The 21,851-nt window shown below is 37.0% G+C and overlaps 1 protein-coding gene and 1 long non-coding RNA gene across 4 annotated transcripts in view; one reads left to right on the forward strand and one right to left on the reverse strand.

Moving 5' to 3' along the window:
* The window catches only part of AZI2 (5-azacytidine induced 2), a 27,041-nt gene continuing 5,190 nt past the window's right edge, over positions 1-21,851 (reverse strand). For 2 of the 3 annotated variants that reach the window (XM_015617218.1, XM_015617219.3), the window contains exons 2-8: positions 18,340-18,569; positions 16,542-16,667; positions 16,122-16,221; positions 14,331-14,479; positions 11,699-11,760; positions 8,798-8,913; positions 3,719-6,115 (exon numbers count right to left, since the gene is read on the reverse strand). In XM_015617218.1, the coding sequence (XP_015472704.1) occupies positions 5,727-6,115; positions 8,798-8,913; positions 11,699-11,760; positions 14,331-14,479; positions 16,122-16,221; positions 16,542-16,667; positions 18,340-18,564 (1,167 nt within the window). In that variant the 5' untranslated portion in view covers positions 18,565-18,569 and the 3' untranslated portion in view covers positions 3,719-5,726. Of the gene's footprint in view, positions 1,448-2,410; positions 2,496-3,718; positions 6,116-8,797; positions 8,914-11,698; positions 11,761-14,330; positions 14,480-16,121; positions 16,222-16,541; positions 16,668-18,339; positions 18,570-21,851 lie in introns of those variants that run through there. The other variant, XM_015617220.2, reaches the window with a different exon arrangement.
* Positions 8,394-11,705, forward strand: LOC117243878. Its single transcript, XR_004495828.1, has 2 exons — positions 8,394-8,669; positions 11,366-11,705. It is a non-coding gene; the product is annotated as an uncharacterized LOC117243878 (long non-coding RNA).

The following is a 21,851-nucleotide window of genomic DNA, read 5'->3' on the forward strand; positions in this document are numbered from 1 at the left end:
TTCCATTAGAAGAGGAAACATTTTATTTATTTTAATACTTTTTCACCACAAACAGTATTCCTCTGTTCAAGGAGGAAATTTAGATTGACATGTGTATATGACGGACTTTATGGTGCAGGTTAGTCATTGCACTTCATTCTGTGCCTTTTACTGGATTAATCATTAATAATGTTGCTTCAGCAGATTGGGTGGAGGACTGGATTTGTGGGTGACAAACTGAAACAATGTCTAGCATTCTGCCTTGATAGGCAAATTTAAGGGGCACTCAGCTCTATGGCTAACCACCTTGAAACAGCTTATGTGGAACAGTGTCCTACACATGTTCTCAGCTTCTTAGCTCAGTTGTTTAGGAAAACAAAAATCCCAATTAGTTGTTGTGCTGTATGTACTTTAAAAAGGAGGAAATTTAAGGTAGATGGTGACACATGTTTTTTAATGACAATGACTGGGTTTTGTCCCACTATGAAAATTTGCTCTATTTCCAACCTCTGGAAAGCCAGCCTAGGTGTTTGAAAGTGTTGGCAAAAGCCCTTCCCCAGAGGATTGGGGTGGGGGTTGCACATTCTCTTGGGGGCAGTGCTGGGTGCTGCCAGTGGTGTGTGCCTGCACTGAGGGCTCACCTGGGTCGTACTCAGCTATGACTCAGGTCTGAGTCAGACAACACCACCAGTAACGGAGGTCTCCTTTTTGCCTCAGCAAAAATTGTGAGCAATTTGCATGCAATTGTGTGCAGCAGGTGAGGGGAACCCCCCCAGTGCAGTGCCCAGGACTGCAGGGGAGGAATGGATGTGTGGAATGGAACAAAACTCGGGTGAACCTGCAGCTATCACTCCCCACCCTTCAATAAAGGCTGTATGTGAATGGCAGCCACAACTCACATCTGTATGATTTCACACCTGAAATTCCATCTACTGAATGGTACAGTCAGCCATTTATTTCTCTTCTCCTACATCTGGATTGTTGGAGCTCCTCCATTTTACTCTGTAATGCACTCAGAGCAGGGATTGGCCCTTGGATCATGGATCAGCTTCCACTATAATACACCTTTGGCTGTAATGTGATGTTCTCTAGCTTTGAATTCTTGGTTTCACACCTTTCATTTTCTTAGTATCTTATGCATACATATCCTGCACTTGAATAGCATTTACATCTTTTATTTAAAATTTAAATGAAAGAATGAGTACCATGACATGACAAACTCATACCACTGAATTACTTTCGGTTTTGGTTTTGTCTCAGCTGTAAACTTCTTTCTACTCAGGTTAACTGGAGGCAGTCCTGGATTCTAATCAGTGCAAGAAAACACAGCACAGGGGCCTATCTGTCCTCTTCAGAGCACTTGGCAAGCACCCAAGACACCCCCATTTTTCACTGGAGGCTGCATTTGCTGGCTGTACTAAAGGTCTCTTCAAACTCCTTAGGGGGGAGCCCCTTACAAATGGAAGATCTGAGAGGAAAGAGGGAGAAGGTGTCATATATTTAATTAAAAGTTTGCCTTCAGAGAGTAAAACCCAAACTTGGAGGGAAGATGAGGGGCAGTTTGTAACACACAGGGTTTTCAAAGGACAGTGAAACAGCCACTGCAATCTGAGATATCACCCAGAAATGAACCTGGAAGCCACAAACCCATTCTGCTCCACATTTAGTACGGCCATACTCCTTGTCAGTTAATTCCTGCAAGTAATTCCTCCATCTTGTTTACTCTGCTGATGAAAAAATGGTCAAATACACTTGCAATATAAGTGTTCTGCCTAGTTAAAAATTGGTACAGTTAACAGTAAGCACCTGGGTGTTTTTTGCATGCTTCTCTCTAGATCAAACAGCCATACTCAAACATGATCATCTTACCACTTTAATTACTGTATATTAATGTTTGACTTGCTCTCTTCCATCTTAAAATACAATTAAAATAATTTTGCTGGACAGTTAATGCACAGGGTGGTTTTTTTAATGCTTCACCTGCAACTCAGTTAAAATTAGTATTTACCTTTACTGCGGTCATAAAAAAATAAAATGCTTTCATTGACCACCCTATGTTCATAAAATTGCAAATAGTAATACCACTCTTCCTAAAGAAAAAAAGGTTAAAGAGCCTGACTCCTCAAAACCTCAAAAAATTATTTAAAAAAAAATAAAAATCAACCCCCCACACACCCTTTTTTATACTCAAACTACACAGAGAATCAGGGAAATACCTTAGACCTCTGTACCACTGTCTTTCACAGGGCCTGTTTGCAGAGCAGAAGACAATACAGGTGTCAGTCAGGTACCAGAGCTCTTCAGTCTTCTTTTACCAACCCACAGCATCATTGGAGCTACAGGTGTCTCAGCACAGGAGTCTGCTTCAAGTTGGTTTTGGAAGGAAATTCACTCTGCTTTATCCCACCAGTATAGTTCACATGATACTTACATGGGCCTGTGTTTCATTACTTGCAATGGGTATTGTTTTACTGTAACTCCACCATATGTCTTGTGCTGCTCTTGTCTTTTTCCAGCTGTAAAAATTGGACAATGCATTACAGCTAATTTGGAGGTTTGCTTTCTTCAATATGGCTAGTTCACATCTGAGAAAAACTAATCGGCTGTACATCACAAAACTGGCAGGGAAAATTAAAATGATCAGATTATGAAAATACTTGAAATTAACCAAACAGTGCAAGTTTACATATAAGTTATTAGAAGGTTCATCCAACTCATGAAATAGCCAAATACGTATTCATCAGGTTGCCATCTGCACATTTAAATCTGCAAAGCAACAACCTCCTTCTGCCCCAAAAGCTGACTTTCATTTCTGTTAAATAGAGTTAGTGCTTTCTTAAATTAAAATTGTCAAATTGGTGGGTTGGGGGAAGTTTTGAAATGTTCAAAGTTTGCATTCAAGTTAAAAGTTTCTTGGGGTCATTTCACATAATTATTTGAGAACTTTGGGCCTTACTACATGCAGTTTTACAGTTTCATGTAACACATGCACATTAACACCACAACCCCATTCCTACAGCTACTTCTCCATGTAATTTGCTGTCACTGATGAAAAGATTTCACTTCTGCAAATGGAAAAAGCACTGTAAGCCATTAGTGGTTTGGATTTAAATGACTTTTCCATCTTCAGTCAAAATCTGATTGTAAGCTTTGGACCAACAGATGCTTCACAAGCCAGGGAGCTCCCAAGTGACTCCAAATCTGGGGACTTCCTTTACAAATGTTACAGCGTGGACATGGCACTGAGTGATTGGATTGGAAATGCTGCCTGCAGCAAGCTCTCTGACATCAGCTCCTGTCTCCCTAGTTAGCAGCAGTGCTTCTGAAGTTCTTCTCAGCAAACATTGCTACTCCCTTCTCCAGCATGGGAAGGAGCACAGAATATAAATCAAGGGTCAGATGCAAAACCTGGAAATTCTCAGGCTCTGTGCAGAAAAACATAATTTTAATTTCACACAGGACAGAACAGGCTGACTGGGAGCCTTTTGACAGAAGTAGTCAAAGCAGCATAGCTTAAGTAACTAAATCCTTCAGGTTTCAACTTCCAGGAAGATACTTCTCCCAGAAGATGTTTAAGCAGGCTGCAGCAGATGGCTGTTTTTTTCCCCTTGAGTCAAAGTGATGAACCTCAAATGTAATTGTTTGTATTTGGAATAACATTTACACACAATAAAGGAATTAAAACTTCAGTAAAAAATTTTGTGCCAGATAGGGAAAGGAGATTTGTTAGTGAAACCAATTTCAAACAAAAATAAATTTATTTAATATCTTACACAGTAGAATTCCTTCATTGCACAAATCATGTTAATGCCTGTTGGATATTACATTCCTTATTAAAAAACCCTCTAACACTGAGGTGGGGAACCCCAAAAGTAAGCTACATTAGAACTAGGTACCATATAGCTTATGCAGCCACATGAGAAATGTTTCTTTGTTATTACATAGGTAGTTGGTTCTATCAGCTAAAGCCTAGTGACTTGGATTTGTTTTATGCATATTGGATTTTGTTCTATTACTTTCCAAGAGATTGTACTCCCCTGAGTCAGCTGTGTTCATTGGTCAGAATAAATTCCAGCATCTGACACCATTTCCATTAATCACAGACAAGCCAGTATACGTGAGCAAGATAATAGAAAAATAAAAACAATACCTGGTGAATGGGAAACATTGTTTATGTATGCTGTTTGTGCTACAGGAGAAGGTATCTGGAAGGCATATTTTTGCCTTTGATAGACAAAGTGAAAGATGGGCTCTGTCTGAAGTACTTACTGTGCAGGGGAGAGTGTCTGGAACCACACAGATCACATAGCACCCTCATAGCACTTCTACAGCCCATCATTACTAAGGCTGTGCTACAGCCAGAGCTTCCCCATGTATTTGCATGCAATCTTAAGATAATTTGCTTCTAAACAGCTGTGAAATTAATTTTTATTACTTTGATGTTAAGCTGGATCTGTGAAGCTGAATACTTCACCCACCCACACATCTGTAAATAGCACATTCAATATTAAATATCTTCCTGCCCATTACAAGTTAGGTATCATGCATCTAAAATACAGTGCATTTTTCTTCAGCTTTTTGAACAGTCAAGACATTTCACTTAACCCTGTTGTATTAATCCAGATATGAAGCAGAGAAGTTTACAAAACAAACAAAAAAATAAAGTATAAATTATATTTGTCTAGAAACAGTTAATGGCCTTAAGAGAAAAAGAAAAAAATAAAAAATAGTACCTAGACACCCATAATCTATAAAGCAGTTAGTTGGAATTCCAGAAGCTCTGGTTCTCAGTGGCATACTAAAGACACCACAAAAACACTTATTTTTGTAATCAACAATGCAACAACACCAAGTCTGATTAAATTAAGGCTTTGTTTCTTTAACAAAAGAAAAGTTAGTAGCCTTCACCACCACAGGAATAAAGAGTCAGAGCTGTGGTGCTGTGCAAAGGAGGCACGATATGGAAAACTGCACTGTGGGCCTGCTGGGTCTGTGGCAGCACCGCTGTGCAGTTACAGCAGCTTCCTTCAGCAGGAACTGAGGGAAACAAGATGAACCTCCAGGATTCACAGTGTTCAGCAGCATTACTTATGGTCCTTTGCAATTCACAATCAAGCCCAAAATGAGGCAAACAGAACAGGATAGCCTAGGGGTGATTTTTCTCTTGCCACTATCTCATATAAACCAAAGTTGAAAAAAAAAAATAATTTCTGTAATTTCTTTTCTTGGTTAGAAATTACAGAAAAATGCATTTACAAATGAGAGGAATCAAAACTAATTGAAAGGAGGAAGGAAGAGAGAATCCAATTCTTCATATTATGTCTTTTTCTGAAAAAGAACACTGTCAAAATATAAGCTCAGAGCTGGTGCAAATTCTAACACTGGATACCAAGTATTTTCTTGATAACATACAAATAGCAAACAAATACAGAACTAGATTATTTTGTTTTATTCCACAAACTCACTTTTCAGTGTAACCTTTAGCAAATGTATGTCATTTGCAGTACAAGACTATCTAGGCCCCATGCTAGATTTCTTTGTATTTACATTATACCAGCACAGCTTTAACATCAAGGAACTCGCTCCCAATTTACAACAGAGAAAGACTAGGCTTTCTGATTTGGAACTAGAATTAAAAATAAAGAAAGAACATTTCAAGCAATTTATTTTCTCTCCTTAAAAGTTCGAGCATTAAGGTGCCTATTCAGAATCACTCCAAAAATGCCTCAGTTCATTCTAAAAATTGTTTAACTCTTGTGCAGACAGTTTTGATTACACTGATCCAGGTAATCTGCTGGACAGTTTAACAAGGTTGGATTATTTTTCATTTCCCAAAACATATTCTCATTGGGCTTTGGAGGACTTGGGAATACCCAGGAATTATCTTCCAGAGAGCTCTTTCCATAAGAATGGTGTTCCTGGAACGTTTTGCCATCAGCTGGAATTGGTCTCTCATCTGTCCAAACTTGTAGGGTCACCCTTTCTGATGGGACCTGGGCATCTCTCAGCAGAGGGGGAGACACAGCATTGCCAAGGGCTTTATCATTTTGTGAGAGGTTTTTAGAGACTACCCCAGATGTCAAATTCAGCTTTGAAATGTTCAAGTCAACACATTGCACTGGTGCAGTACAGGCAGCTGAAGGAAGAAGATAAAAAAAGATTTTTAAAATTACATTATCTAATGCATTTTTCATGTACTCCAAATGTACTACAGTCTAGCAGGGATGTTAAACACAGTTTCTTCAAGCCACAAGTTTTCAGACCATATTCAGTAACTACTTGAAAGCTACAAAAAAACATACTACCCTCACCAATCTCAAGATGATCCCAAAATCCTGAAATCACTGTCTAAAACACACCCAACTTGAAGGATATCTCCCAACTCCCATTTCAGCACAGATAAAGTGATGGATCTTTTTGACCAGACTGAAATGAATGCTGAGACAGAGACCATTTTCACAGGCTTGGAGAAATCAGCCAGACGCAGAAGACTGAATGCTGCTCCCTATTCTCATCCTACCCAGAACCCAAATTCTCACTGCCCTAATGAAGCAGTAAGAGGGAAACATGTGGTCTTCACAGTTCTCTTATCTGACTTCCAGAAGTAAAGTGACAGACTGCAATGTTCAGCCATGTGAAATTCCAGAGGAGTTTTAAACTGTTAGGAAGGGGGGTATTTTGAAACAGAACAGCATCTACCTGAAAAGGTAAGGCTGCACCTTCAACACACATCTGAACATACAGCCAAAATACAGGCAGATAATTTTGTTTTGGAGTGATAATGTACATAATCGTGTAATCAGATTAGATAAATGCTTCCTGCAGTTAAACTCACATCTATGTAGAGTTTTCTAGAGCAACTGTTAATCTTGAGCATGAATTGCAGTCTTTAACTTTAGCTTTTAAAGGACAGAAAAAGAAGCTGATATCTTGGTCAAAGAATGTAACTTCTGTTTGTCACAATAAATTAAAATTTGTGGATGTCAGCCCAAACCACTTTCCAATAGCAATGGGCATCATGTCTGAAAGACATGCTAAGGCACTGGATTTGGTGTCTTTGTGCTGGCAGGTGCAATTTGATGCCTACAGACCTTTAGAATTTCAAGAAAACGTGAATCCACTGAAAATAGATTGAAAATGTACAAAAAAAAAACACACAAAAAAAAACCAAAATAAAAAGAACGCAACATAAAAACACAAGAAGAAAAAAAATAAACTAAAAACCCCACAAACACACACATTTGTTGAACATGCCTCCATACATAACAGCGAAGTAGAATTGACTTGTTAATGGATACTGTTCATGTCCCACACAAAGTAATGAACATGTGTTCTGCAGAATTAATGCACCTCTGACAATGGCAGCTGGTTTGTAGATGCTAAAAGTCAGTACTGGAGGTATAGGAAGTGGAAGGCTTCAGTCAATTGTACCCATATTTTGCAAAAGCCAAGATTTGTCTATAAATATAAGCAAAGATATATATCTGTATTGCATTTATAAGTGTGGCTGATGACCAAGATCAGACCTGTCCACTCTCACATACTTCTGAAAAATTACTGAAAAAAGTCTACAGATGAAAAGGCAAAAGGCCAGTTTCTGATCAATCAAGAATGACTTCTAATGGCTCTAGATGAACAACTGCATAAGGACTGCAGAAAATTAGACTCCTCACTAAGGAGAAGAGAAAAATCAATAGTTGTAGTAGCAAGACAGGTAACTCCAAACTAAAAATAAGGACATAAAGACAGTATACGATCACATCAAATCTTGACAGATCTAAGATTATTTAGACTCATTCAGTTCCCAGTTTCTCTGCTGAATTTATTTGACAGAAGTGTTTTAGAATTGTAGGAACACAGTGGTTACAATAGGGCCAAGTACAAAATGGGTTGACAGTTTGTATCAGCCAAGTACCAGAGACAAAGTGATCATTAGTCACTGCTGGCCACAAAGCAGGGACTGCTCCGGAGGTGAATCCTGTCATTACCTCACTGAGCTGTTTAGAAACAAAATGTCTTGATCTGGTAATGGACAGGGACAGCAGAGACTGTCCCCAGTACATTGCAACCAGCTTCACTGTCTTCCACCAGTATTTTGAACACAGTAAATTAAAGTGAGCAGAAAACAAAGGAAATTAACTCTTTACCACAGTTTGTTTGACTGATGGGCTAGCATTTGACTTAAGAGAAGCAAATGTATGGAACAGAAGAACTGTCTGATGACGTGCTCACAGAAATTTTAAATATTTTATGTGAAAAACATTTAACCCTTAAAATTATTAAAGGCAGTTTAGCTTCCCCAGTATTCTGACATTCAGAAAATGTCACACTGTGTAGCATTTTGTTAGAAAAGATAACTTTTCTGAATACAACATAAAGAAGTAAGGAACCGTAAGGGAATTTCAGTCTTTTAAAGCTTGATTTTAAAATGTTGCCAATTTTTCATATATTCTGTACTGGGAAAATAAGACTGCATTTGCAAAAAGATTTTTTCCCCATAATATGAAGTAGTTGTGGTAAAAGGTCAAATACGAGTAAACTTAACACCTCAGCCTTGTGCACATAAGCAACACTTGACTGAGAAAAAAGCCACAAGGGGAACAGAATACAGTACTGAAGAAAAAACACATCAGCAACACCTTTATGTGTGAAGTTGACCAGTATGAGACAGAAGCAAAAGCAGAAAATGGGTAAGCTGGAACCATAATACAGTCTAGCTTATCAACTTCAATTGATGAGATTCTGATAAGATATGATAGCTAGTTTATTTTTAAAATGATACAGCTTGAATCAACTGTTAATGCAAACACTGACTTGCCTTTCTTGGCTCCTGGTGGGTTCCTTTTCAGTTTTCGGAGGACCTCAGCTTGCTTGTCAGTCACTGCACGCAAATTAGACATTTCTCTCTTCAGGTCCCAATATGTTTGCTGCACGCTTTCAAAACAAAAATTGATTACAAGTTAAATATTGCTGCCTCTAAAGCAGCCTATTAATATGCCTATTAATACCTAATTAACTGTTAATAAATTGTTCTTGCCTGACACACACTGCAAATTTTGTTAAGAGTATCATAACTGGAAATGGACTGAACTGTACAGAGAATTACCTTACATGGATGGACCTTTGTATATTTTATTTGATTCTTACCTATTAGAATATACACTATTATATCTTGACATACTAGGTAATAATAATAACAATAATTTCAACTCTGCAAAGAAAAGAAATACGAAGCATCCTTTTCATTTCAGTATCTGAAACTAACCGTCTTCCAATAAAATTAGCCATCTCAAAGAAATACTTTATTTAAATGACACTAGGTTATAAAAAAGGCAGAGTGTTAAATCTGAATGCTTTTCAATAAATGACCACACACCCCGACACATACAAGCCTAGTAATGTTGACTGATTGTAATTTCAAATAATCAAAGAACAGTATTTGGGTCTTACATCATACATGTTGCTACACTGAATTCAGACTAAATACCCGGGACACAAACTGAGCATAAATACTGAGTCCAAACTGAAATAGAAACCATACTGTTTCATATTCAAGTCATCCAATTTATGTTAATACACTGCCTTATCAAACAGTGTAAGAAATAGTGTTCCAATTCATTCTCTAAGACAGCATAATACAAGAAACATATTTAGCAACAGCAGCGTTGTTCCAACACTAATGTTTCAGGTTAATAAAAAAAAAAGAGAGAAGTTAGCATTACCATATGTTTCTTGGTAAAATTTCTAGCAAAGGCTCACTGAATATCACATTTATGTTGATTGATAATTAATTTAGTGTTCAAAGACATAAGAATATAGTTACTTCAACTTAAACATTAACTCAGTGATTTAATACTTTTTTTAATGCTTAACATTCTACCAAAACACATTTATTGAATACAAATATAATGGATGAGAGTTTCCAGAATTTTTTCTTCCTCACCTAAAAGGCATTTATTTGAAAACAGCTGAACATCTCCAGCTATTGAGATGAGTGAGAATTAATAAGCTTTATAACTGTATGTTATGCTATCCTTTGAAAATAGCAAAATAGGATCACTCCTGCATGAAATATCAACCAGGAGTGTGGTTCAAATTCACTCAGAGGTAGCTATTATGTAAGTCAACTCTAAGAGATTTCCCTTAAAACAAAGAAATAGAACTTCTATCCACAGAAACACCTTCCCAGAATACAAACATCCAGATTCATAAAGCTCTGTTAAAGCTGATATTTTAATAAATAGTGTATTAAGTGTCAGCAATTCTGACAGATAAAAAGTTAAAATTTTCAGAAATGATATTTCAAGAAGTTCAGCTAAACCTGTGGCCTTTCCATTGCAGACTTCTTTTGTCTCTTTGAACGCTTAAGAGATGACAATTTTAAAGCTGATGTGGCAACCACACTTCCTTAATTCTTGTGTTTTGGTCTAAAAAATAAAATCAAAAACTTTATTTATATCAAACCAGAACTGTCCAATATTTAACACAGCAGTGGTAATAAAAGGACAGCTCAGTGTCTGCCACCAACCAGAAAGAAAGTGGTTGGATGGATTTTTGAAAGTGCATTTAGCACTTTTACAAGCTTCTGACAATGGGCTGCAGGTACCAGAATTCCACTTACATCACGTGCCACAGATTTTAATTGTTTTTGTGAATACTGACCTAGAATCCCATTGCAAAGCCTAATTTTCAAGGAATTTGTAATTGAAAACCAAGGATTCCCTGTGCCTGGAAGTTTATCCTATACAGCCTTCTAATATGTAATATGAGCCTTCACTATGACAGCCTGTTTAAATCTACAGCAAATTAGATTTGCGCACTGGGAATTTAAAGTCAGATTTGCAGGCTGCTCACAAATATGAAATAACTACTTTCCAAAAAGTTAACTAAGTGCAAATTCCTCAGTTTCCTAGAAAAAGCAGGATTGCTTGCTGCAACAAATGTTTCTCACAGGAGGTTTTTCGAGTGTTTTCTCCACAGATTTTTGGATGGACTTATATATTTATTACATAATCAGTATTTATATTACAATAAACACTAAACTGTCCATATGCTATTTTAGATGGCTGCCACCTGAGCACCACTTGGTGGAATAAATCTGCTCTGATCAATAATTATTTGATCAAATGATCCATTTAATCAGAGCAGTGATCAAAGAGATAACTGCTGTGTCTTGAAAGAACATCTTTTATCAGGTATGTGAGGCTGACTGCAAAGCTCCCAGAGGAACCATAGGAGTAAAGTATCCAGTCAAGGTGAAAGGACAAAGTGTGATTTGTGTGTAGTGTGTGCACTATTATCATCACTGCACCAGAGAACATGGGAATGTTCCATTACATGGGAATGTTCCCATACAGATGGGAAGTGTCTGTATGTTCTCTTTCAGTGGCCGATCTCCCTTGCCGTCTCTTCAACACCCAAGGAAGCACCAAGGTGCCTTGCACTAAAGCCTGGCGTTCTGAAGGGCTGCTCTTCCCTCTGGTGGAAAATGGTGTAAGTGCACCAACAGGCATAATAACTATGTGAGTGATCATCGTCATCATCATCCCGAACTACAAACATAACAAAGAAGAAACGACCAATGATCTTGCTAAATAACTATGCCTAGACTTCCAATGAAATTATGTAACTTGAAATAACACACCTAAGGAGTCTGCAAGAATAATTTACTTGTTCAACTAACTGACCCTCAGTTAACTGAAAATAAAATATTTCATACCTCTGGATGTCTTGCCTTTGAATGTGGTCTCCATGTAATAGATTTTCCTTTTGAGCCTGGTCCTGCATAACAGAGCGAAGACAGACAATGAATGAACATGATTTCAGATCTTCTGTCTAAAGAAACAGCAGTGAAACTCCAGCTCCCTAATACTTTAAAAAATGAAAAATAGTTTTCGTTTGTATTAGCTGCAGTGAGTTTCAAAAGGGAAATAAAGATTTCTACTAAGAATTTCCACTAAAAAATGCTTAAACTATCTACTTATATGAAGGCATTGCTCAGCCACCTCCACACCCTTTTTTTTTTTTAAACAGCTGAACTCTCAGAGATTGATTACTTTTTTTAATGGACATCAAAAGTATTTCTCAATTTTTGCACTTTAAACAGTCTTTTTTTTTGTTCTTACCCCATCACAGTATATAAAGATCTTTAAGTTAAAGCAAACTGTTTCAGTATGGATTTACTTCCACAGGTTACTTTGATGACAGAACATAATTTATCCCTTCAGTCTGAATGACTACTTTAAAATTGCACGTATAGGCAGTCTCAACTGAATTTACCAGGGTTGTTTTAACAAATCAAACATTTGGCTCACTTTGTTAGCTGAGTTTCTAGCAGACCCTCACTTGTGATGAGCTCCCTCCCTCTCATATCCCTTCTTTCCACGTTGCCTTCCTATCATTCCCTCTAGACAAAGCTGTTATGGATTTGATACCTTTACAGCAGCTTTAAGATAGCCTGTACACATTTCAAGCAGCTTGTCAATACAATGTACACACTGCATCAACTACAATATAAAACTTGAGTAAGAATATCTAAAAGTACACAGAAACAGAAAGTACACTCATCAAAGCTAGAAAACAAAGCCTGTACACATTTCAAGCAGCTTGTCAATACAATGTACACACTGCATCAACTACAATATAAAACTTGAATAAGAATATCTAAAAGTACACAGAAACAGAAAGTACACTCATCAAAGCTAGAAAACATTTGAAAACATGCTTTCCTGTCTTCATTTTCATTATTGCTTGCTTTCATTACATGTTAGCTAAACTAACTAATGTAATGAAAATAAGTAGTAATGAAAATGCTAGCTGAGTTGAAATAATGCTGATTTGTCATTGCCCATTGATCACACTTGACTGTATTTCACCTTTCAGATTTTCTCCTCCTGAACTTTCTCACCATCTCCCCAAGATTCAAATTCATAGCTTAAAAAAAAGTTGTGCTGTATTACCCCACATTTGAAAGCATGCACTTTTTTATTTCCTATATTAAGAAGTTACCATGATCAAGAAGAAATTTTATTAAAGACAAATTAAAAAACAAGAACCAAAAAAATAAAGTAACACAACCCCCCCAAAACAAAACACTGTTCCCTGTATTTGTTCTGTGCAACAAAAGTTGCTGGCATAAACATTATTTAATAAAATGTCACACATAGTATTCTTTACAACTGGTATTTCAGTCTGTTCTGACATCATTCACTCTCACAATACAATCTGAAATTATTTATGCAGCTGTTCTAGAGTTACCTAAAGACACCAGAACTGCACACAAGTTACAGCAAGCCTTCAGATTTTACAAATTATTGGAAGCACCTGAAAGAGCTCCAGACACAAGTGAAACAACCAACAGTAAGGGAAGTCAATGAAACACCTCGCATGCTTTATCCCCACCTAGTGGAAAAAATGCAGACTCAAATGCTGTGTGATTCAACATTACAAAATCATCATTATTAATGACCATAAGGAATCTTAAACACTCTGCCTCCTCAAACAATCACATTTACATGTTTTACATTCACTGTGTAACTTCAATGTGACTGCAGAGTCCTAGAGACTGGCACTGTTTACATTTCCATCAAAGGTAAGATGGAAAGCAGAAAGAATGTAGTAGACAGTAACTTACTGCCTTTTGTTACTGTTATCTTAATTTTCTTTTTGAGATCCTAACAACATCTAGGTTACAAAATGTGTCCCTCAAAACAGATACCTGCCCCAGAAATGGCAGGGAAGGGTGCCAAAAGAGGCACTTTCCTGACAAGCTTCATATAACTACCCTAAAGAAAAGCACCAGACCTCCTTAAACAAAGTTCATGACATCTTTTAACATTAGCATCCCGTTGTTTAAAAAAATTAAAAATATTAGAGACCAGCTTTTTCCCAAACTTTCTTAGCAGCCCAGCTTACACAGAACTTCAGTGTTTACTTATAAAAAATCATAAAGCTTTATTTTCTGTTGTTATATGGGCAATGGCTGGGAAATCTCACCTGTATAGAACCATAGAATATATCGAGTTAGAAGTGACCCCTAAGGATAAAGTTCAACTCCTTGCTCATTGCAGGACCACCTAAAACTAGACTTTAAGAGTGTCATCCAGACACTTCTTAAATTTGGATAGGCTTGATGCCATGAAAACTTCCCTGAGAAGCCTGTCCCTATTTCCAAAAATATGACAGTCTGTGAAAATATTTAAATTTACCAAGATACTCATCTTTCACTCAATTGTATACTTTTGTATATTTTTGTATATATTTTGTATATATTTTTGTTAACCTTTGATTTTGATTGACTGTGGGACTTAAAATTAACCATTAATACAAAAATTCCTTAAAAATTAAGGTACCTTCTGCTTGGAATTTTGCAACTCTTTCCTGAGACTGTTGCACTCTTCCTTGAGTTTTTCCAGATCCTGTTCCAGACTATGCACTTTCAGGTCACTGTTCAGCTTCTCTAGTTCCCAGTTAGCCTGAGTACAATTCAGACTTTTTATCACTGTAAAGAAGACAAGCAAGACAATCAGATTCCAATCTCAGTCCAAGGAATGCAACTCAATATGCAAGACACTCCTCAACCAGCCCATGCCCTACAAAAACATCATATTCTGAAGAAACTGGAGTCTATGGCAACAGGGAAGTAGAACACTGGTAATGCTATTGGCAGAGGTGGTCTCCTTTCTGGGTGTAAAGCGTGGAGCCCTACTTTCTAGGAATGCACTGGAGATTTGACACAAAGAAGAAGGAAGTACCATGATATAAAAACACTGGAAATAGAAAAATCAATTTATAGCAAACACACATGATATATGCCAGCTTGCATACTTCTTACACGCTTTGAAAACATGAGCCTTTTTGCCTTCAGATTAGTATTGTTACATCATTTACCATTAAGGTTTCCCCAAGTTTAATATCAAGAAGTTCCAAACAGAAAAATAAAATCAAAACAAAAGGGAAGAACATGAAAGTTACACAAGATTGTTAGACCAAAGCAATTCACACAGTAAGAAGCAACCTCAGCTGATGCTGCCATCAGATCAATAGTAGGGTATTAGTGAGAAAGCAAGAAAAGGAGGAACATGACAGAAAGAAAAACCCAAGTTTTCAACTGCATGGTACACTTATTTCCAGATTTAATGGTTTAAATAACCTTAAATTACACTGATTCTTTTTCTTTAAACAAGGTACTCAGAGTCCACTTATGAGTAAAATTGAGCTACAAATAAGGATTGAATCATCACATTTTCAGAGCTCTCCTTACAAACACTGCAATTCTTACCTCCTGAAACAATGAGGTCCTCAACAGTGATACTAGCACTACTTGCAGTTGGTTTTTCTAGGTTTAAACATTTGTGCAATTGAAGTAGTGCATTACATGCTTAAGGTCCTCTTGGAGAGTAATCCAATTCAAGCACAGCCATAAGCAAAAGTGCCTCTCAAATGACTGCATTTGTACAGACTCTGAAGTCCAGATCTCTAATTTTATACAGACGGCATTTTCTTGTAATTAAATTAATCAAGGGTTTTTTCTTCCATAGTGTTTTGTTTTACATGTCAGTCACATACAGAGCAATTAGAGTAAGAGAAGCTGGATTTAGGCTTTTGGAATTGCCAGGATATACTGTTAATTTCTCCTTCCTCTTTTCACCAGGCTCTCTACAATCAATATCTTCCTATTTTTTCTTATTTCACAGTCATCTAAGTAACTGTTGGTGACTGCATCTATTGCTATACAACATCTTCTTGTATTTGTCAAATCCCAACAGTGAGACAAAGCAATATACTAGACCTCTGCAGGTGCCAGAGGAAGTGGTATTGACTGAATGATCTTTATACTTGAACAGGCCTCTGCCCTGCTCTGAGGAAAAGGTGGTGGGGTTCAGAGATGTACATGACACAGCCTAAAAAGTGTCAGGTAGACTCACTTTCTTTGTACATCATCTACAGAGGAAGAACACAACAGCCTCAGAACATACACGTCATCATTTACAAGAATGAAGACAAGTTCAAAGTACTTCACTGCTGTTCATGCCTCTCTTACCTTGCCCCTACCTAAAGTTAAACCTCTTTGTGCCCCAAGATCACAGAATAACCACTACAGCTTCTCAACATACCTTAAGATGACATAACCAAATGCATACCTTGCTGAGTTTCCACTTCAGTTCTTAGCTGTAACAGCTCTACTTCTTTAGATTGCAACTGTTCATTCAAGTTTTTCAAGGATTCTGCACTTTCTTTCGCCTATTTTCATGGGGGAAAAAAACCCAACCCAAAATAATTTGTGAGGCAATTTTCTATCATGTCTGACAATTTAATATTTTAGAACAAATACAACAGCAAAAAAAATATTGCTTTGATTTTTTTTTTTAGCATTATTCTATCCCAGTAATAAAACTGAGTTACTTTAAATTGTTATTCCTACAGAAAGCATTGTCAGGTACTTTAAAAGAGTGATAAAACCAACACCACATCTTAAGTATGTAAAGTTCATTCTACAGTAAACGTGTACTAACTATGCAGTATTAAAGCATGTATTGAAGTAATTACTTAGAAAGGCACACCATTTTTTCCAGCTTGCTTTTCAAATGATCGCGGTCGATGCAGGCCTCTCGATAGGCTTGGTAGGCCTTATTGACTTGTTCCCGCCCAACTGAGCTGCATTCCTCTTCCAGCCGGGAGCCAAGAACCTGAATGTTTAACACACAGGAGATGTAAGAAGTTTGGCATGTTATGCTGAGGACAGCAAAATTTTAAAAAGGCAATGGTACAGCCTGCAATCTTAATCTAACAGCTTTTCCTTTTATTTTATTTTAGATAATAAATTAATCAAATACACTGATATGGGCTGAAATTTTTTACAGAAGTGCATCAAAGGCTGCCTACAAATTCTGAAATCGCTTACAATACTTAATACTCACTAATTTATAGAATCATAGTAGTTTGAATTGGAAGAGGACACTTAAAAGCTCATCTAGTGCAACTCCTCTGCCATGGACAGGGACACTTTCCAGTAGACAGCTATGAGTTCACTCCTACGAGTACTTAAAAACTATTCATAAGTCATGATTACTCATACTGATAGATAATCCCTTAATGATATTTTTTCCAGGCTCTGAAAAAATGTAAACTGTGTTTTGAAAAATTAATTAAAATTAAAACTATAAAGTTTTCTCTACAGAAAACGAAGTGTCATCTTCAAGAGAATTAAGCTGAACAAGGCCAAATCAAAAGACACAAGGCAAGAGAAATTGTCAAGGTCAAATCCTGCTTATTGTGATTTTGAGTAGCCACATAAAAGATGTTACACTCAGGATTCAGAGAATATTAGGTCTAAAGCTCTATTCCTCTTCCCAAAATCCCCCCAGACTTTATATAAAGGAAGTCCTGGGATAGTGTTGCTTTCTGAGAAAAAGGCAATCCTGTCTTCAACAAGAATTCCTGAATAAGTGTTTCAATGCTGTGCCAAGTGTAACTCAAGTTCTTCATTCCACTGCCAAAAAATAATACACAATTGGAAAGCTTTTAAGAGTCAGTACCATACAGTTAGGAGTAATTCCTAAAAAATGTCACAGCTCTAACACCAGGCTATATCTTTTCTTCTTATATAAGAAAGCAATCTGTCCAAGTCAAGAATTTCTGCAGTACAAAGACACTCAGTACTGAAAAATGGCTGTATGTTTAATGACAGCATTCATGACTTGGAGAGAAAATCTTGTGCCCTGGTCAATTTTTAGCTTTAATGAACTTCACTAGCTTATGACTATGAGAAACTGCCTCTAAAACAAATTCCAAGATTCACTTACATTTTAGAATTACTGCATCAAAAGCCAGACAGACAACATCTATGTTAAGCATTGCAACTTTGTATTTCACACTCGAGGTTGTGATTAGCTAGACCTAGCTGAATATTCTTAGCAAACAATTTTTCCTTATAATTTTGGTGTGCTAAGCCTAGTCTTTTGATAGACAATTCCTGGATTCTGGTAATTTACAAGCTTTGCACTTCACTGTTCAACAATACTGTGCCACATGTGCCCAAGCTAATAAACACCATAAAGAGGCACCCAAACTACAGTGACAAATTCTATGCAACTACACATCTATCTGAATCTAAGCCACTGTCTTGTCATTGCATCATGTATGTGCTCAGTGAGAATCAAAAACACCAGTAGGACACAACTACACTACCAGAGGAACAAACTGCATTTCACTTAAACAAATAAAACAATTCATAAAAACTTTTTAACATGGAAATTATTTCAAGAGCGTATTTCAAATCCTTAACCTTCTTCTCTGCCATCCAGCCAGGAGGAAGAAAGAAGCTGCTACCAGAAACTGGTACATCAACTATTTTCTTACCTTCTCTTCTAAAATTCTCACTTTTTTTTTTAAGAAAGAGTTCTCCTTCTCTGTCTCCTTCAGTCGTTTCTTGATATCTTCATATGCAGTGACAAGTGCAAAGTGTGAGGCAACAGACTCATCTCCACTATATGATGGAACAGGAATATCACTGTCTCTCTTGTGAGCATTGTCTGCTTTTTCATGGTTCAAAATACAGATGTCATCCTCTACCAACTCCTCCATGACAGCTGTTAAAAAGACAGATGTAAGTGCTAAGTTTTCACAAAGACAAATTCATCAAGAGTCTGAAAACCTTCCAAAATAATACTGCAGGCTGTTTCTAAGTATGACAAGGTGGAATAATCCTGAAGTATCTTAGTATCGCAGAAAAATCTTGAAATCCATTTCACCTTGAAAACACACTGTTTAGGAAAGATTCATTTCACTGTTACTTGATAAAAATATTTTGTGTACCTATCCAATGTATGAACCCTCAAACTCGTTTTTAAGCCTTAACACCAATGTAGAATTTGGCTGGTACCAACTATTTGAACTCCAAAGGAATACTATATCGGAGCTTTTGCAAGCCAGCACTGAGCAGTAAAAGAGAGTATAGTTCCAATGAATCAACTAACTCCTGTGGCTCCTGAGCACAAGTGCCAAAGTTTCTTTATTTTTGAATGTAAATACTTACATTTTTCCCAAACTTTAAAATGGAATCTTAAAGTACACTTGTATTTGTCCTTAGAGAGACTGCCTGAGCAGCTATTCTTTTCTTGGTCACAGTAGAAAACCTCCTTCTGAACAACAATTACAGTATTTTTTGACTGAAAATATGATGAGAATGAAAACATGTACAGTAACACGGCCTGCTTCAATATGCGTGGGGAAAACTTCGAATAATCTGACCATTAGTAAAGTATCACTCTAAAATACCAGGAAGATCCACCTGAATGACAAAAGCAAAGTAGATGTCACACTGAGCTTCTGTTACAATCTACATCATTTAGGCACAGCAAAACATTCAGCAAGAAAATACCATCTTAAAGAAATAGTATATATTTTCTTGAGCAACAGGTCTCAAGGGAAAATCCCCAAAAGCATTTTCCTTAAGACTTACAAGTTATCTGGGACAAGTTCTGGGGTTTTATTTAAAAACAAGCCAACCTCCAAAATGCAAAACCTACCAACCAAAAAAAGACACATCGCATTTAGTTATGAAAATCAAGATTACTTGTATTCCTATGCAATACTAAGAAATACTAAAAAGTGCCTGATAATATCAACCCCATTTAAACAAGCCAGTGATAGGACTTCTACAAAAAGCAGACTTTTATTTTTTCCCCTTGAACAAATCCTTAGGTTCCTGATGCTGATAAATAAATAGCTAATATATAAATAAATAGCTAATAAACCAACAGATGTGCTGGAATGAAAGCATTAAGCATTCATGAAGACAGCTTTTTCTACTGCAGGAAAAACTTACTTCAACAGAAAATCAACCTGATCAGCAGAACTTTGCAGAAAAGGCAGGCGTTAGTGCAAAAAAGCCCCACAGCCACAATTGCTGCTTCTACTGTGTATTTACTATTTGAATTCAAACTAGACTTCCATTTGTTTATAGATTACAAGAAGTAAAGGCCTGGAGCTTGTCTATATGGTCAAATTTCTCTCACCATGCTGGAAAGCTTTCAGAGCACAGCATTATGAAGAGCTGTAGTGCAGCTACTGCTGAACAATGGTGCTGTTATCACATTTGTCTCAATTTGCTCCAAGCCAGTTAGACAACATGATAAAAAATTGTGACAGCTCATTTCTACTAAATAAGACAGCAGTGGAGTTTTTCAACAGTGAAAAAAAGACAAAAACACTACAAACCAAAGCTGAACTCCTTTTAATGTTTATGTTCAGGAGGTAAATAGATACCTTCTACGTTGTTTGATGCTTTCTGACAAAAAAGTAGCCTAAGCTTCCCTTGCTTGTTGTTCAACCTTGAATATTCTGCAATTTCTGTGACACTTAAGTAGAAAGAACCCTGCAAGAACGGTTTGCTTCCTTTTCACTATAAGAACAGTATCACTCCATGCACAAGGTGACCTTGACCAAAAGCACCACATCATTCAAACTGCATTAAATGACTGAAGGAATTGTTCGTTTTGTCTTCCAAGATGAGCATAACATACCAGCTTATCCTCCCCCATTTCACCAAAGGCCCTGCAAGTCTTGTTACCCATCTCATCAAATTCCCAAGAGCTTGCCCTCTCAAGGCAACACATCTCCTTTTCTCAGAACACTTGACTCAAATGTTGTTAAAGAAGTGTCACAGCTTATCATTATCTCTCGAAGAAAGCAGCAGATTTGTGACCTTGTACATAAAAAAGATCTTTGTCCCCTTGCTTTCCTATAGCTCCTAAACCTGAGTGTCGTAATTCCCTATTTCTTGCACACATCAGTGCTACCAGGAGATGGCAATATGAGAAAACAGGACCATATTTATTCAGCATTTTGTTAACTGAAAGTGCCTTTATGAGCTTCCAAGAGAGAAACACCTTCCAAATAAGACTCAGCATAAACGAAAACTATTTTATAAATTTAAGTACACACCTAATCTGCATCTGCAGGAAGACCAGTTACTCTATTTTTTTTTTTTTTAACTTGAAAGTAATTTAGTTTATTTAGTTTAGAGGAGTTTTAGTTTCAACTTGGGTTTTCTAATGCAGCTCTCTAAGCCAGAACTGAAAATTATTTAGAAGAGAAGCATATAATTCCACATAATTCAAAGGGACTTTGTTTGCATGCTTTTCTAAATTTCTACATCCAACGTAACAGTTCCGAAAAATCCAATACACACATTTTTAACTAACGGTATTGCATACTAAGTGATGACAAGCTGCCATTAACCAGTTCAAGATCAGCAGTACTACAAAAGGCCATGGTGAAATAAATAACTCACCCAGATTTTTTGCTGTCAGGATAGACAGAAACCCTCACTGTAGAAAAAGGGGCTATATCTATAAGAAATCCCCAACTACAGTTGTAATCTTTAATTTCACTCAAGGACAGGAAACAAAATTTAGATTCCCCAGCACTGTACTACCTCATTTTAAAAATATGAGCCGACAGAAACAATCAAAGAAGTGTTTTATTCCACAGGTTATGACTCCTCAAATCTGGAAGAAGGATGCCAGAAGGGCTTTCAGGATGGTTCACCAAGTCCAGCCACAGACTTCTGCCCTGTTTTAATCTGTTTGACTTCTCCTAATTCAAAGTCACACTTGTATGCACTGCTGAAAATGCCCCAGAGCTGACACTCTGAAACACCTGAGTGAATTTTGACCTCTCTGGAGCTGCAATACATGAGATAATCTGTCCTACAGTAACCAGTTCAAGTGAAAGATTTCTCACTAAAATATTTCAAGTGATATACTAACAAGTTATTGTCTACGAATAAAATTGATGTCCATCTCAGCCTCCTTCAGGCAAACTTCACAATCCCATTTACCACATATCCCATCCCGAGAAAAGTCTCC

The sequence above is a fragment of the Parus major genome, chromosome 2, assembly GCF_001522545.3.
Source record: "Parus major isolate Abel chromosome 2, Parus_major1.1, whole genome shotgun sequence".
In the NCBI taxonomy this organism is placed as follows: Eukaryota; Metazoa; Chordata; class Aves; order Passeriformes; family Paridae; genus Parus; species Parus major.